Source organism: Hippopotamus amphibius, chromosome 10 (genome assembly GCF_030028045.1).
Source record: "Hippopotamus amphibius kiboko isolate mHipAmp2 chromosome 10, mHipAmp2.hap2, whole genome shotgun sequence".
In the NCBI taxonomy this organism is placed as follows: Eukaryota; Metazoa; Chordata; class Mammalia; order Artiodactyla; family Hippopotamidae; genus Hippopotamus; species Hippopotamus amphibius.
This window is the reverse complement of record NC_080195.1, coordinates 30,831,540-30,849,057: the sequence shown is the minus strand read 5'-3', so window position 1 is coordinate 30,849,057 and position 17,518 is coordinate 30,831,540. Positions and strand designations below refer to the sequence as shown.

At 42.3% G+C, this 17,518-nt stretch overlaps 2 protein-coding genes across 2 annotated transcripts in view; one reads left to right on the top strand and one right to left on the bottom strand.

Annotated features, from left to right (window-relative positions):
• The window catches only part of LOC130830306 (A disintegrin and metallopeptidase domain 3-like), a 99,572-nt gene extending 96,959 nt beyond the window's left edge, over window positions 1-2,613 (bottom strand). The window contains exons 1-2 of the mRNA XM_057697474.1: window positions 2,492-2,613; window positions 1,904-1,986 (exon numbers count right to left, since the gene is read on the bottom strand). Of these exons, the coding sequence (XP_057553457.1) occupies window positions 1,904-1,986; window positions 2,492-2,549 (141 nt within the window). The 5' untranslated portion in view covers window positions 2,550-2,613. The remainder of the gene's footprint in view (window positions 1-1,903; window positions 1,987-2,491) is intronic.
• Window positions 2,614-3,603: 990 nt separating this feature from the next.
• The window catches only part of LOC130830308 (A disintegrin and metallopeptidase domain 3-like), a 102,270-nt gene continuing 88,355 nt past the window's right edge, over window positions 3,604-17,518 (top strand). The window contains exons 1-4 of the mRNA XM_057697477.1: window positions 3,604-3,675; window positions 4,181-4,263; window positions 8,018-8,073; window positions 14,535-14,610. Coding sequence (XP_057553460.1) covers window positions 3,618-3,675; window positions 4,181-4,263; window positions 8,018-8,073; window positions 14,535-14,610 — 273 coding nt within the window. The 5' untranslated portion in view covers window positions 3,604-3,617. The remainder of the gene's footprint in view (window positions 3,676-4,180; window positions 4,264-8,017; window positions 8,074-14,534; window positions 14,611-17,518) is intronic.

Below are 17,518 nucleotides of genomic sequence, written 5' to 3'. Positions count from 1 at the left end.
CACAGGCTTTATCAGTAAATAAAAGCCTGGCCTGTGATATCCAAAGAGTCTAATGAGTCTTAACAAAGAGCAGAAAGGGGAAAACCATACATACACTTCACTGGGTTCTGTTTACCCATCGATAAAATGTTTATTTTTGCTGTTCAACTTTTCCTTCTCTTTATGAAGAATTTTATGATTGGTGAATTATAAAACTGAGAAAAACATATTGGGATCTCTCTACGGAAACGGACTTGAAAACATCTCTTTGTCGTGCTGTCTGTTTTCATGTTATATATGCTGAGGACATTTTATTAAATTCATACAGATTTAGAATTGTTCTATGTGCTATGGGAAGTGAATATTTTACTAGTAAGGAACGATGCTGATCTCCTAATGTTGGGGGGGGACTGTGTGTGCTTCCGCCCATTTGCACGTGTGTGTACCAAATACTGTCTTTTTCCTGCTCTCATTAAGGACCCTCACGTTTCCTTTCGGTAGCATCTTCCCAGTGCACCTTTTACTCTCCGAAACGTTTCAGTGTTTCCAGATATTCATTTTTGGGGGTGTGACAGCTTCTACAAGTACATAAGCGCTGGTGTTTCTTGGTGCCACAAAGCGAGCCAGTCAGAAGTAGACCACTCAGTCTGTAAAACCTGTCCCAGTGTCTAACACAGGTTTTCCGTGGGCATTTGAGGACATTCCTCTCAGGTCCTGCTACTGAGGTTCTAATCACTGGATTCCCATCCCATCCCTGTGTGTCTTTACGTCAACACCTCTTCCTTCTTGAAAACAAAGTGTCCTAACCAAAGCTCCTAAGTCTTATTAAAAGAGAAGTCAAAACCAGAAACACACTGAAAACTGACAAAATGAGTCAAATAGCCAATATTCAGAAAGGCGTCTCTTGTTAAGGCTTAACCAGAAAATACCTGTTAAAAGGGACACACTCACTAGAATGTTCACAAGAGCGAAGATGAGAAGACTGAAGACACCTGGAGAGCCCTCAGGAAGATAGGCATCCCTGTCTTTGGTAACTGGAGTCAAATATAATGCAACTTTTCTGGTAGACATGTTGCAGTGTTTATCAGGATTTTTTACAATGGCTTGCCTGTTGATCCTATTGAGATGACTATTCGAGAAGGGTTTTGAAACTATCTACATGTCTAAAATTCGAAGCACTATATGATGTTACATATAAGTTATAACGCAGTAAGGAAAAATAGTGACAGGGCTGTATTTATTACCATAAAACTAAGTCCTAACTCCACACATAATTGGAAAAGCCAATTACAACTCTCATACGTGATCATTAACAATATCTGTGCATGTGTGTACGCATGTCTCTAAAACTTCATTTCTTTCACATTTACTGCCTTTAGAAAGTGAGGTGGCCATTCACTTCCTTAACAAGTCTCTGCATCATCTAGATTTAATTTTACAATGGACATAAAGTACAGGCTCTACTGTTTTAAGCAGATCAGAAATAACACTACTTTCATTTTCATAAAGCTTTACATGTGCATATATATGTAAATACAAGCATGAAGATATGCTCTATATATTGTCATGTTAAAATCATGCTGCAAGGTAAATATTTGTCAGGCCTCACACAGAAGGTATTTTCAAATGTACATCTTTTCTAGAAAACCATCTAGTAGACTGTAGATGCCATTTTGGGTGATAGGAATTGCGGGCATGTCCTTTCTCTGAGTCTGTGTTTTAAAATTGTTTCCTAACGTTCATCTGTTACTTGGGAAGTGAAAACCAAACAAAACACTTGCTCTCCCTCAGACACAACCAAAATGTCTCCTGAACACTGTCACTAGAACACAAAATTTCATGAAGGGATACGCATGAATTGATTTGGGTCTTGCAGCCCAGTAAAAATAAAACACTCATATTTTCGAAGTGAGTTCTTAATTACATGCGTTTCTGAACCACCACCGTCACTGGTGTTTGTCCCAGTCTTCTGTGGCACTGTAATTTGCAGAAGCGATGTTTCAGAGTCTGCGGAAAGGAAAAAGGGTGTGAGCCTTCCCCAGGGCACTTCAGCATCCTTCCTCTTCTCTGATTCGTCCTCTCCTATCACATCACTCCTGCATCTTCCAAGCCTCAGGCTCACACACACACACACTCTCTCTCATATCTCTTCCAGGAAGAGGCTCCTCCAGAAGTGGGAGTGTTACTACCCCACCACCTGGCAGAGACCCTTGGGTAGGTGAAGAAGGGCTGCCCCCAGGACCCCATCCAGACTCCCACCTCGCCCCATCTCCCTGGAGAAGGGCGCCCCTCCTGCGGTGCAGGGTCAGGGAGTGAGGGGCAACGACCCCAGTCCTGCTCTGAGTCCTCCGACCCGCGGGCCTGGCAGGAGCCTGGAACTGGCTGGGCTCGGACGGGACGCCGGGCTCCCCGCGCCTGGCCTGGGCTCCTGGAGCAAGGAGGGCGGCGCCCCCCGCGCCAGGGGACACTGCGACGACGGGCCGCCCTCCTGTCCAGCAGGGCCCTCACTTACGCTGGCCCGCGGAGGTCAGCCGGCCCAGCCCCGAGAGGAGGAGCAAGAGAGACAGCATCGCCTGGCCGGCCTCGCCACGGGGACGGCGGTTAACTGGAAGCTGCGGCCCCCGCGCGCGGGGCCTGGGCTCTAGCTCCGGGCGGAGATTGGGGGAGGGCGGAGGGCGGGGCTATGGCAGGAGGGGCGGGGCTATGGCAGGAGGGGCGGGGCGGGGCTGCAAGCTGGGAGCAGAGAAGAGGGGAGGGACGGAAGCTGAGGGGCAGGCCGGGAGGGGTGGCGGAGCGGGGAGAGGATGGTTGTGGGAGGCTGGGTCAGGGAACCAGCGGAGTTGTGACTTTGGGCTGGAGGGCTGGGTACTACACTATGTATACCATCATGTCATCTGCAAACTTATGTGTTCAATTCAAATTCTAGGGATCCAGCCTTTTATCTCCAACAACGTGTTTAACACCTGATAGTCCACAAATGCCTGCAATTCAACATATTCGACCCACCTTATTATCTGCTAATTCCTGTACAAATCTGCTTTTCTTAAATATGTTTCCACTAGCATTTCAGTTGCCTAGTCATTAACAATTTCAGAATTCTTCATATAAAGACGTCAACAAGCCTTCTTTTCCTATATATATTGTAAGAATAAACACAAATCTATAAAATAAAACATTAATTTTCTCTGGTAGACACCCCCGCCCCTCCCCCTGCCACAAACACACACACAGGCACAGAGACACCCCCTTTTATTGAGAAAACTTCCTTTAGAAACATGTCATTGTTAATTGTTTCTGTCTCTTGAAGGTGTAAATTAAGTGCAAGTCTTGCCAGCTTTACGTTCCAGGGCTGTTTTCCTTAAGGGCTTTGCAGCCATCAATTGCAACCATAAGCATTAAGGAAGAAAGGTCTCTGTATCCCTGGCACCTTGCACTTTAACCTCCAGACCCGCCCCTCCCCTCTGCTCCCGGGTTGCAGCCCCGCCCCGCCCCTCCTGCCATAGCCCCGCCCCTCCTGCCATAGCCCCGCCCTCCCCCCCCCCCCCCCCAATCCTCGCCCGGAGCTAGAGCCCAGGCCCCGCGCGCGGGGGCCGCAGTTTCCAGTTAACCGCCGTCCCCGTGGCGAGGCCGGCCAGGCGATGCTGTCTCTCTTGCTCCTCCTCTCGGGGCTGGGCCGGCTGACCTCCGCGGGCCAGCGTAAGTGAGGGCCCTGCTGGACAGGAGGGCGGCCCGTCGTCGCAGTGTCCCCTGGCGCGGGGGGCGCCGCCCTCCTTGCTCCAGGAGCCCAGGCCAGGCGCGGGGAGCCCGGCGTCCCGTCCGAGCCCAGCCAGTTCCAGGCTCCTGCCAGGCCCGCGGGTCGGAGGACTCAGAGCAGGACTGGGGTCGTTGCCCCTCACTCCCTGACCCTGCACCGCAGGAGGGGCGCCCTTCTCCAGGGAGATGGGGCGAGGTGGGAGTCTGGATGGGGTCCTGGGGGCAGCCCTTCTTCACCTACCCAAGGGTCTCTGCCAGGTGGTGGGGTAGTAACACTCCCACTTCTGGAGGAGCCTCTTCCTGGAAGAGATATGAGAGAGAGTGTGTGTGTGTGTGAGCCTGAGGCTTGGAAGATGCAGGAGTGATGTGATAGGAGAGGACGAATCAGAGAAGAGGAAGGATGCTGAAGTGCCCTGGGGAAGGCTCACACCCTTTTTCCTTTCCGCAGACTCTGAAACATCGCTTCTGCAAATTACAGTGCCACAGAAGACTGGGACAAACACCAGTGACGGTGGTGGTTCAGAAACGCATGTAATTAAGAACTCACTTCGAAAATATGAGTGTTTTATTTTTACTGGGCTGCAAGACCCAAATCAATTCATGCGTATCCCTTCATGAAATTTTGTGTTCTAGTGACAGTGTTCAGGAGACATTTTGGTTGTGTCTGAGGGAGAGCAAGTGTTTTGTTTGGTTTTCACTTCCCAAGTAACAGATGAACGTTAGGAAACAATTTTAAAACACAGACTCAGAGAAAGGACATGCCCGCAATTCCTATCACCCAAAATGGCGTCTACAGTCTACTAGATGGTTTTCTAGAAAAGATGTACATTTGAAAATACCTTCTGTGTAAGTGAGGCCTGACAAATATTTACCTTGCAGCATGATTTTAACATGACAATATATAGAGCATATCTTCATGCTTGTATTTACATATATATGCACATGTAAAGCTTTATGAAAATGAAAGTAGTGTTATTTCTGATCTGCTTAAAACAGTAGAGCCTGTACTTTATGTCCATTGTAAAATTAAATCTAGATGGTGCAGAGACTTGTTAAGGAAGTGAATGGCCACCTCACTTTCTAAAGGCAGTAAATGTGAAAGAAATGAAGTTTTAGAGACATGCGTACACACATGCACAGATATTGTTAATGATCACGTATGAGAGTTGTAATTGGCTTTTCCAATTATGTGTGGAGTTAGGACTTAGTTTTATGGTAATAAATACAGCCCTGTCACTATTTTTCCTTACTGCGTTATAACTTATATGTAACATCATATAGTGCTTCGAATTTTAGACATGTAGATAGTTTCAAAACCCTTCTCGAATAGTCATCTCAATAGGATCAACAGGCAAGCCATTGTAAAAAATCCTGATAAACACTGCAACATGTCTACCAGAAAAGTTGCATTATATTTGACTCCAGTTACCAAAGACAGGGATGCCTATCTTCCTGAGGGCTCTCCAGGTGTCTTCAGTCTTCTCATCTTCGCTCTTGTGAACATTCTAGTGAGTGTGTCCCTTTTAACAGGTATTTTCTGGTTAAGCCTTAACAAGAGACGCCTTTCTGAATATTGGCTATTTGACTCATTTTGTCAGTTTTCAGTGTGTTTCTGGTTTTGACTTCTCTTTTAATAAGACTTAGGAGCTTTGGTTAGGACACTTTGTTTTCAAGAAGGAAGAGGTGTTGACGTAAAGACACACAGGGATGGGATGGGAATCCAGTGATTAGAACCTCAGTAGCAGGACCTGAGAGGAATGTCCTCAAATGCCCACGGAAAACCTGTGTTAGACACTGGGACAGGTTTTACAGACTGAGTGGTCTACTTCTGACTGGCTCGCTTTGTGGCACCAAGAAACACCAGCGCTTATGTACTTGTAGAAGCTGTCACACCCCCAAAAATGAATATCTGGAAACACTGAAACGTTTCGGAGAGTAAAAGGTGCACTGGGAAGATGCTACCGAAAGGAAACGTGAGGGTCCTTAATGAGAGCAGGAAAAAGACAGTATTTGGTACACACACGTGCACATGGGCGGAAGCACACAGAGCCCCCCCCCCCCCAACGTTAGGAGATCAGCATCGTTCCTTACTAGTAAAATATTCACTTCCCATAGCACATAGAACAATTCTAAATCTGTATGAATTTAATAAAATGTCCTCAGCATATATAACATGAAAACAGACAGCACGACAAAGAGATGTTTTCAAGTCCGTTTCCGTAGAGAGATCCCAAAATGTTTTTCTCAGTTTTATAATTCACCAATCATAAAATTCTTCATAAAGAGAAGGAAAAGTTGAACAGCAAAAATAAACATTTTATCGATGGGTAAACAGAACCCAGTGAAGTGTATGTATGGTTTTCCCCTTTCTGCTCTTTGTTAAGACTCATTAGACTCTTTGGATATCACAGGCCAGGCTTTTATTTACTGATAAAGCCTGTGGTGCAGCAAGACAAAGGGAATTCAGGCAAATACCAGGAATCCAGGAAGCATCCACAATGAGTTAGCTCCCTGTGAGATCACAAAGCTTTCAGTGACATTTGAAGTAGCCCAGCCAGCCTTTTCAAACTAGTTAGGGAAACCCAGCAGAGGCTAACCTTGGCCAGGGGAGTTTTGAGGTCCAAACAGTACATAATATAATAAGTCTCACTGCCCTTGTCTTAGGCAAGCGTCAGAAACACCCAGACTTGCAGGTGTGCCCAGAAACAGATAGAGCTTTTCTAGTCAAGCTACCCTTGTGCTCTATCTCTGCTGTATATAATGCTTCTCAAGACCAGTTCTCATACTTTTTGAGAATATACAGCGTCATTCAACAAAATTGAGCACAGCAAGGAAAATAAATGAATAAATGAGAAGCAAATACAGATAGAACAGAACTCATTATCTGGGAAGGATACAGTTAGGTTAAACCGTAAGAAAAAGACTGAAAAATGTATTTGGACATGTAAAAATATACTTCTACAAGATTCCCGGGTTGAAGGAGAAATCACAAATCATAATGGATGTTAAAGAATCAACCACGAACGAGAATGAAGAAATGACAGAGAAAAAATTGATCACACTCTGAAGATGGTATAGGAGCATAACGCATAAGCACAGATAATTAAACAAGTGACCAAACAAATAGTTGAGATTTTGCTGTTAGAAAAATAATTATAACCTTAAGATTCTTAAAGATGCTGCTTAATTTAAGAAGTAGAACCGATGAAAGACCAAATTAAGCTGAAATAGCCTGGATTCATGTAGTGAAAGGTTGACTTCTGAGAATATAAAACAGAACTTTTGGTGAGATAGACTAAGGAGAAGGCACAGGAGAAGGAAAGGAGGTACTGTTAGAAATGATGCATCCAAGGATGTGGACTGGCCAATTGGACGTGCATTGCAAATGTCATTTTTAGTGTAGGAATTGCCTTTTCACTTTCTTAGTGGTGCCGTTAGGTGAACATCAGATTTTAATTTTCGCTTAATCTTAAAAGGGGATTTGCTTTGTATTGTTTAATTTCCCATTTATTTGCTCTGGAAAAACTGCAAAGTAGGAAAAGTTAATAAAATTCAAGTTTCTTCAAAGGTTACTCAGCATTTCTAAATGTGACCACTAGAAGTTAAAATTTGATTATGATTCGTAAAAGCTAATGACTCATGCTCTTACTTTCTTTCAAAATAAATTTATTTATTGATTTATTGGCTGAGTTGGGTCTTCTTTGCTATGCGTGGGCTTTTTCTAGTTGCGGTGAGTGGGGGCTGCTCTTCGTCGTGCTGGGCGGGCTCCTCATTGCGGTGGCTTCTCTTGCTGCGGAGCACCAGCTCTAGGTGTACAGGCTTCAGTAGTTGCAGCACATGGGCTCCATAGTTGTGGCTCATGAGCTCTAGAGCACAGGCTCAGTAGTTGTGGCGCATGGGCTTCGTTGCTCTGCAGCATGTGGGCTCTTCCCCGCGCAGCAGTCGATCCCGTGTCCTCTGCATTGGCAGGCAGATTCTTAACCAGTGCGCCACCAGGGAAGTCCCTCATGCTCTTACTTTTGAAATAGATTTAGATTCCTAGATTGCATGTAAGATCGATTAGAATTAATTCTGTCACACATTCCAAGATTGAAGAAAGATAACTGTAACTCTAATTAAATATATATATATATAATATATATACACCCATATATAATTTGGATACACTCTGGATACCGTCCATGTTTATATGAAAGAGTACATCTGTTTTACAAAATTAGGGCTTTTGACTCTTAAGGATTTGACATATCTAATCACACCATTCTCTTTGTCTTCTTTGCCGTAGGTCACCTATGTCATCAAAATTGACAGGAAAACATACACTTTCCACCTTGAAAAACAGTAAGTGGCCATTCTTCTTTTCATACAGTTATTTTTAGTTTCTCAAAATTTTTACAATGGCTACCTTAAGTTGAGCCTAAATTTAGAGCCTAAATATTCCAGAGCATGAAGATAAAATGTTTTAACATGTTAAGTCTTCTTGGTGATTCATGTCAGACTAGAATTTTGAGTCTTTATCTTTAGATTTTAAATCTAATCTTCAAACTCAACTGTAATCTAATGCTACAAATATTAAAGTAGATCAGATACATGAAAATCATTTTGTGTAACTCCTTAAGGTATAATTACCACTGCAACTATTTGGCAGATACTTTTATCTGCCCATGATCAATTTTGTTTCATGTCATTTTACATATCTATGTGATCTTAAGCCCTTTACTTGATATTACACTAGTTTTGCCTCATTTTGCTACAGTATACATTTTTAATCTCTGCAGTTTTCTACGTTCACTCTGTGAGGAAACCATTATCAATACCCTGTGTGTATCATTCCATGATTTTCTATTTTAAATTACATCTTTACCTGAAATAAAACATATAGAAACCTACCCAAAAGGGTTTTTTGTGTGTGTGTTTTTGTGTTTTTGTTTTTCACCAGTGGAAACAGCATTGTGCAAGGGTCAGGTCCTGTTTAATAATGGCACTTATTTTCTTGCTCCATGTATATATTTTCACTCAGTTTTAATAGATGAGACCCTATAGTATGTAATATTGATGGGTAATAAGGTTATTTCCAGGGATGGTCACTACAGAGTCCGACAGTAATCATCTTCATCTGTGTACTCGTACATAATACAGATATTGTTTCATAGACTTGATATCAATAAATGGGCTCCTGGATCAGGAAGGATGAGTGCCGGTAACAGTACGAGGGTGAGTCAAAAATTATCCGCACTCCAGCTATATTAAAACTTTTGTAAATGCTACAGCCAGCGTGCGGATAATTTTTGACTCACGCTGCTAAGAATCCTAATAATGGAAACAACAAAGTTAACTGACCTTTCCTGAGTACGTACCAGATTCCAGGCGTATTTCTAAGCCTGCAGTAACTGATTACGTTTCACAACGACTTCTAAGGTAGGCCTTCTTTATTCCTTGCATCTTACAGCATGTACGGATTTTCAGAGCTGTTGCCAGTTACATTCTAAGACAGCAGCAGTTTAGGTTTCCAAAAGCAGGCGTGATGTGCCAAAATATTGTGTCTCCTCTTAACGTCAGGGTGTATTTCCCTAAATGATGTCTCTAATTACTTATTGGCTACTTGCCTTTTCCTGTATGTGGTTTGGCCATTCACATAGTTTTCCTCTTATTGTTTACCATCATGTCAGTATACGTTACTTTTTGGAGCAGTTTTAAGTTCCCAGCAGCATCGCGTGGAAAGCACGGAGATTTCCCGTGTCTCCCCAGCCCCCACCCGTGCACAGCTTCCTGCAGCATCAGCATTCCCCGGCAGTGATGTGCTTGTTGTAACTGATGATCCTACATGACACGTCATTCTTGATCACCCGAAGTCCATAGTGTATATTAGCTCGCTGTTGTTTATACTGGCTTTTTTCTACGCACGAAAAAATGAAAAGGAACGTTCTGGGAATAATACAAACAACTAAGGTCTTACCATGAATGAGGCACATGTAAGCATTTTGCCTACATATTTAAACAAAAAAGGGGTCACGGCCATAATGATGAAATCTATTATTCCCACTCCCAGACGGCTTCAGTCCTCTCACTCCCAATGGCTAATTGCAGTTACGATACTGACACATATTCTTCTGCCATAATTTTAGCATCGTTCATCCGTGTGTCTAAAGACCAATAAAAATCATAATATTTTAATGATTCCTTTAAATATACATAAATGGCACAATAGTGTATATTCCATTACTCAATTTGCTCTTGTGGATCTGAAGGGTAGGTAAGGGTGGACCTTAATAAGGGGAGTCACAAAAGCGACCCCAATTCTTTGCCTTTGCCGGTACCTTCCCTTTTTGCCCTATGACTTTGGATTCCTCTCATCAAGAGGTGGAGTGTATACAACTCAAGGACCGCCTCACACTCACACTCAGTCTTCACGGGTGTGAAGAGCCCGAGTGTAGAAGGGCCTTGTGCTGGGATTCATGCTCCTCTTGTATTTTTTTTTTGGAAATTAATTAAGTAACTAACATCTGTATTGGACTATAATTGCTTTACAAGATTGTGTTCATTTCTGCTGTACGACACAGTGAATCAGCTGTGTGTATATACATTTCCCCTCCTGCGTTCATGCTCCTCTGATGCTGTCCTGAGATTCTCAGTCCTTTTGAACAAGAGGCCCCCCATTTTCATTTAGTTTGGGGGCCTGGCAAGTTGCGAACCCAGTTTGGGGCTATGTCACTTCCTTTGGCCAGAGACAGATTGGCTGACTTGACTCCAATAGAGACGTGAAAGAGCTCTTGAGCTTTTCTGCTTTCCATCTGGTCTGTCTGTCATCCCCGTGAGAATACGCTCGGGCTTAGCTTGCTGGACAATTAAACACATGTGGATACAGCCAAGGTGCTCTATTCATCCCTCCTTCAGCCAACATTCATCTGAGTCCTGTACCACTGAGCAAGCCTGGCCATACTGAGCAGAGCTGCCACGGCTACCGACACATGACCCCAAAGTGTGAGCAATAGATACTGATTATTTTATTATGCAACATTTGGCACAATATTATTTGTCGAGATTCATTCATATTGATGTGTGCAAAATGGGTTTGTATTTTAAAGTGCATATGTAGCCATCGAATGGATATATCTCACGAATTATGTATCCTCCCATGTTTACGGCAAGGACAGCTCTCTTGTGGACATCCTTGTCCGTGACTTCCTGGGCCCCAGAGAAATGATGGGTTATAAATAAGATAATTCTCAAGTGCCAGTTTTTTCTTCAAAAGTCTCACAAGCAATTTTTACTTGTGCCAATAGTTTAAAAAGTATTTTTGTTCTCTACATTCTCGACAAAATGAGTATCTTCACTCATTTTTGTCCAGTAGTGGATAAGAAATGCTGTTTTATTGTTGCTTAAATATGCACTTCACTGGTGATTAATAACACGTCTTTTCCAGTGTTACTGACCATTCTCATTGACTTGCTTCTCCTGAGATTTTGTAGGGGCCCTTTGGCGGGGGTGGGGTGGGGTTAATTTTTATTCATTTGTTTTGAGTTCTTTATTTTCAATCTATGACTTTATCTTTCTGTGTTTCTGGGTTTTGTTGCGTGATCAGTTGGTAGGAAGTTTGGTTTTCTGTAGATTAACGCTTTCTGTCCTCTACATGTTGCAGTTATGCCACCTAGACTATAGATTGCCTTCTTCCTTTGCTTTTGGGATTTATTGCTATAAAAATGAAATTTCCATGTAGTCATCACTTTCATATTTTCTCTCCTAGGCTCTCAGCTTCCTCTCATGTGTCTCTCAGATCCTGAATTGATAGCATTACATTCCTGTAGTATTTTTTATAATTCTTTTTCCATCTAAGCTGTAAATCCACTGCTTTCAACTTCTTTAGGAACAGTATTGCATTTTCCAACTTCTTTCAAAGCTTCTTTTTTCCTTTTTTCTTTTTATTGCGGCTTTATGCTGACTCGGGTATTGTTTACTTAGAGTGATTTCAGATTATTTCCTTAAGGTGGACTATGCAGACGGCATGCTTCCTGAATCGGTGCATGTATGCAGAGGTCTCTTTTGTTCTCATAATTAAATAACAATTTGGCAATGTGTAGAATTTGTGACTCATATTTCTTTTCTATAAACTTTTGGCATTTGACATGGTCTGTGTTTAGTGAGTTTTCCAGTATGTTTTCTGTGTGTGGGTGAGCGTATGTTTGACACTAATACTCCCTGATATGTCCCAAGTCCCTTAATTTCTCATTTGAATTTCCAGTCCCTACACACTTTATCCTTCTATGGGAAATCAGTGCTTTCATCCTGGGTCTTGTGTCTCTGTGCTCCATAACATAGTTTTTTGTATAACAGTGATCAGATCTTTTTTTTTTTTTTTGATGTGTATTTTACCAGCATTTGTCCTCTATCGGCTAGGCCTGTAATTCTGTTCGCAGTAAGCAAATTCTCTTTGATGCATTTATTGAATTCTTTAATATGAACTGTCATATATTTCACTCTCAGAGTGTCTTTTCTTTTTTGGAATGATCTCCTTTGAACGCTTAGGAAGTTTTCTTGAAATTAAGACTATTTGTGTCCATCAATGCTGCTTCATTAGGAACTAACTTTTAACTTTTACCTTTTTATTATTGTTCATTTTCCTGTCATTGGACCTTGTTTTCCTGTCCGTGCTCATGTGCATTTTCGTTATGCCACTGATGAAGGCAGACTGTTTCGTTGCTTCCTATAGAAGCCACAAGTATGCTTTTGAAAAGTGCCCAAGACAAATGAACTTGCAAACTAAAGTTTTACCCTTTTAACAATGCTAGTCAAATATCTGTGAAGGTTTTTACCTCTAATTTCCTTTTCCTGGGAACGACTCCTGGATTCCCGCTTCCCCCACCTCCATTTGAATGCTTGCAGCTATTAAAATGTGGCTGTGACCTTGTTCCAGGATTCGTGTGCTAGATGCTTGCACCTAAGCTGACCCAGGCCGTTCAGGGTTTTTCCTTGAATGTATGTGGAATATAAAGTGACAAATATCAGGTTTTCTCTGGGGAACTCTCTAGTTTTGTTATTTGACTTGAAGGAAAGGAGACGTTTTCAAGCATAAGAGGAAATCGATAGTTACAGGGTATTGAATATAGGTCGCTGTGCTATACAGTAGGTCCTTGTTGTTTATCTATTTCACGTATAGTGGTGTGTATTTGTTTATCCCAAACCCCTAATGTATCCCTCCCCCCTTTCCCGTTCGGCAACCATAAGTTTGTTTTCTATGTCTGTGAGTCTGTTTCGGTTTTGTAAACGAGTTCATTTCTATCATTTTTTCGATCCCATGTATGTTCCGCCAATATCCTAGGATATTTGTCTTTCCCTGTCCAACTTCCTTTGCTTAGTATGATAAAAGAGTCTGAAAGAGAATATATCTGTGTGTGTATACACATCTACATATAGCTGAATCACTTTGCTGTACACCTGAAACTAACACAACACTGCAAATCAACTATACTTCACTAAAATTTTTTTCAAAAAGAATGAGAGGAAATAAAGGAGACATGAAAAGAAAAGTAGTGGTGAGAAAAGTACTCTGTTAACGCTCTAGTTTCACTCCCATTCTGGCCTTCCAGCGTTTCTTGATACTTAGAATCCATGAGCAATCCCAGTGTGCCTGTCATGCACTACGGTCCTTGGACTCTCTAATCCAGAGAAATTAAGTGGCCAGAGAAGGACTTCAGAGAAGGCTTTGGTGAGACGTGTGCTGCAGCAGGAGGGAGCAAAGTCAAGTGACAGGCTGCCTTGTTCATTCTCTGGTTCCTCACATGGGGTCAGGGTTAGGGGCGGATTGGGGGTCTGCCCACTCGCCTGGTGGTGCTGTGTACAGGGACCGTGGCACCTCAGAAGTGGCAGTCGGCTTGTGTCCCCTTTGCGTCTCAGTGTTCACAGTGACCAGACTGCTCATGCCTGCAGTTATTTGTAGTCCCGTGTAGATCCTTGTCTTCTGCTGCTGGAGGAGACATTTGTCCAGGGCAAGCACTGCAGTGAAGAGTCCCAGGTCCCAGGTCCCAGCCTGTGTCATCCGTGCAGTAAATAACGAGGTTACATTGTTCCATTATAATGCCCATCCTCCCTGTGAGAAGATGAGTGTTCCATGCCCTGTTTATATCACGTTTGTCTGCAGACATAAGTTCACTGATGAAATTTGAGCAGAAGACTAGAGTCCCGCTTTTAAACACAGGCTTTAAGATCTATTATGTGCTTCTACAGCTTCTGTCCTTCTGCCAGGAGAAAAGCATGGTCCTTGGAGGGACCATGGCTTTTCCTAGATTCCAGAAGGAAGGCGGTGTGGAGTTGAACCTGCAGTGACCTTGTGAAGAGCATTCATTGTCGTTTTCAGGCACTGGGAATTTGGAGGTTGCTTTTTTAACACAGCACACCTTCATGAACAGAAGCTAGTGGAATAAGCATGTATTTTTCCATTTTTATCTGAAATCCATGGCTACTCATTAGCAAATTTCAACTAAGAGATTTACGCCATGAGATGTAGTTTCGGGTGAATCTATAAAAGAAAACTTTGCTGTGGGAATCTGGAAGTCCTGGATTTTACTAGACATCAGTGTGTGTCATTCCAGTGCCCTCACTGGAATCTGGTCCCCTGGTCCTTGTTATGTCTTGTGTACGTAATATGTGATCAGAAAAGAAAGCTAGATAAGGAAGAGAGGAGCCCATGTAATTTGTGCATATTTGAGCTTATAAAATGGAAAGTAAATTTGTTTCATTTCATGACTGGAAGTTACTTTTATTAATGCTCTTATTACAGTGAAATATTATTATTTTGGTTGAACTAGGTCATTTTTAGACTCTCACTTCGTGGTATATTCATACAAGTCAGGGACGTTGTATCCAGAGTCTTCATTTGTAAAGGTGAGTTTTACTTTCTGTTGCGTAGATTTTTATTTTTATGTGGTGAATGTGCCATTGGTGGGAATAAGAATGCTTTACACTGGGCCGAGTTACTGGGCACACGGGTAGATGGCAAACCCGCACATAACGTGGCAGTTGCTCTGAAAGCATCCAGAATAGAATGACTAATTGTACAGTTTGGATGTCCAGGATCACTTACCTGAAAAGTTATTTGCACTCTGTGGAAGTGGTAGTAAGTGTCTGTGGGGCAAAAGGACCCAAGAAGCCACTAATCACTGGGAGATGTTTTGGTGGAGGTACCAGAGCACCTGAGCAGTGGAGGGACCAGTGGAAACCACTTTACAGAAAGAGCAGAGGCAAGTGAAGTTGCAGAAGCATTTGGGGTACTGAATCTGAGTAGGTGTCCATGAAAAACACAGGAATTTGAATTCTATCCCCCAATTCAGGTAAGAGTCAAGAAATGCTTAAAAGTATGTGAGAAAGTTAGCTTTAGTCTAAGATCTGTGTTTTGCCAGAATAGATGATGGGGAAGAGGCCACTGTAAGTGATTGGTCCGATTCTGTTGCTGTGCTGCAATTGAGAGAGAATTAAATGTAAAATATGGCAACTGCTACAACATTTGTGTTTCTCACCATCTACACGTAGTACAAAGCAGGACAAAATCCATGCGAAACTTGCTTTCAGACATTTGCTAGTTTAAAAACTTAGGAATTCTCTGACAGAAGTAAGTCATGGAAGGTGAGTCTCACGTTGAACTTGGCCCTCTGACGGGGAATAAGTCCTTAACTGTAGGACAAGAGGGGAACCACAAGACTCTTCAAAAATTTGTATTTTAAGAGTTAGGGCTGCTGAAGCAGCTGGCACTTGCGGGACACAGGACCAGAGATGAAGAAGGCCTGTGTATCGATGTCTGATTTTTCAGGGGAGGCAGTTGACCTTTTTCCCCTGACTGAGGCCTAGACTGCGTACGTGGTGGGGAAGACTCTACTAAAGGGTCCAGAGAGACATGGTGTTCATATTACCAATGAAACAGCATTGGGAGATGGTGGATTTTCAGCCCAGGCAGTGTAGAGTGACCTTGCTAAAACCCCAGGCATTCAGCTGAGACAGAAAGGCTAAGTCTTTGGAGGAAAGATCAAGCTCTAGAGTAAGAGGCACTCTTTATCACCCCCCTTTGCCCACCTCAAAGCCTAAAAGCCAGCGTGGAGAGGATCTTGGAGGGTTACCATTAAATTAATTGCCTTCCAATGCAAACTATGATACTCTATAAAGGCTTAAAACACAGTATAGGAAGGAAACAATGCAGTAGGTTCAGAAATCTATGAGATAGACAAAGAAGAAAGAATGGAAAAATTAAACCTCTGAATTTAGTTAGTTAAAAGGATAATAAAATTAGTAACCCCAGTATGAGTTATCTAAATCAGAAACAAATTCCACCAATATTCGGCGATATTATTAGTCAGACAGAAAATAAAGTGATATCTTGGATTATTATGAGCACTTTGTGCCAATAAATTTGAGTTAGTTGAAATGGACAGCTTGCTTGAAATGTACAACTTATCAAGATTGAGAGAGGAGTAAAAGAAAATATCAGTCACATGAAATCTACTTTAATGCATTGAATTCCTCAACAACCACTTTCCCACAAAGAAGCACCTGGTTTAGTTTTTCTCACACTTCACCAGTTGAGAGGGATTTTGGCTCTTTTCAATCTTGAAGTGATTGACAAAAATGCTTCTGTGAACTTTCATGTACGGTTTGTTGTGTGTGTGTGAATTTTTATTTCTCTGGGCTACACACCCAGGAATATCATTGCCAGATCATATGGTGAGTATGTATTTTATTTTTGACAGAAATTACCCATCTTTTGTCCAGAGTGGCTCTACCACTTTAACTTTCTGCTGGCAACGAAGAAGAGAGAAAAGAGTATCTGCATGCTTGCCATTGTTTGCTATTTAAATTTACAATTTTATTTTAGCCATTGTGATAGATGTGTAATTTATATCATGGAATTTTGACTTGCATGTCTCTGATGACTAATGATGTTGACTGTCGTTTCATGTGCTTCTTTGTCACCTTTTGTGAAATATCTGTTACTGTCTTTTGCCCGTTTTCTAGTTGGACTGGTTGGATTTTCAGGACTGACCTTTGAGGAGTTTCTTCTGATTACAAGTCCTTTGCCAGATATGTGGTTTGCAGATAGATGCTCCCAGTCTGTAATGGGTCCCTTCATCCTCAACATAAGAACTCTGATCAATCAGAGATTTTTCATTTTGATGAGAGTTAATTTGTCAACTTTTTCTTTACGAATGGTAGTTTGGCTATTGAACCTGAGAAATCTGTGTGGCCCTAGGGTTCCCGAGGAATCTGTGTGTTTTTCTGCCCTGAAAGTGTTATAGTTTTATTTACATTTCATGCTGTGTTCACATGAGATGATTTGGATCAAGCTTCACTCACTTTACCACAGATGTGGAATTGTTCCAGAACCGTTTCTAGAAAGGGCTGTTCTTCTGCACTGAGTTGCTCTTGCATCTTTGTCAAGAAGTTGGGGGGGCGGGCATATTTATGTGGGTATAGTTCTGGGTTTTTGATTCCGTGCAGTGCTTGCACATGTCTGTCCGTCTGCCAATATCCTGCCGTCTTGCGCAGTTTTCTTGCTTTATTCACCATTTATATAGACTACAGCGATCCCTCCCGCTTTATTCTTCCTCTGCAAGATTGTTGTACTGTTCTAGATATTTTTCTTTGCCATATAAAGTTTAGACTCAGCTACCCTATGTGTGCAGACAACCTTGCTGGCATTGTAATGGACACCGTTAAACCTGGAGATGCATCGGGGAGAATGGATATCTTTATTCTCTTGATCCTTTCAATCTGTGAATGCAGTTTGAATCTCCATTTGTTTGGT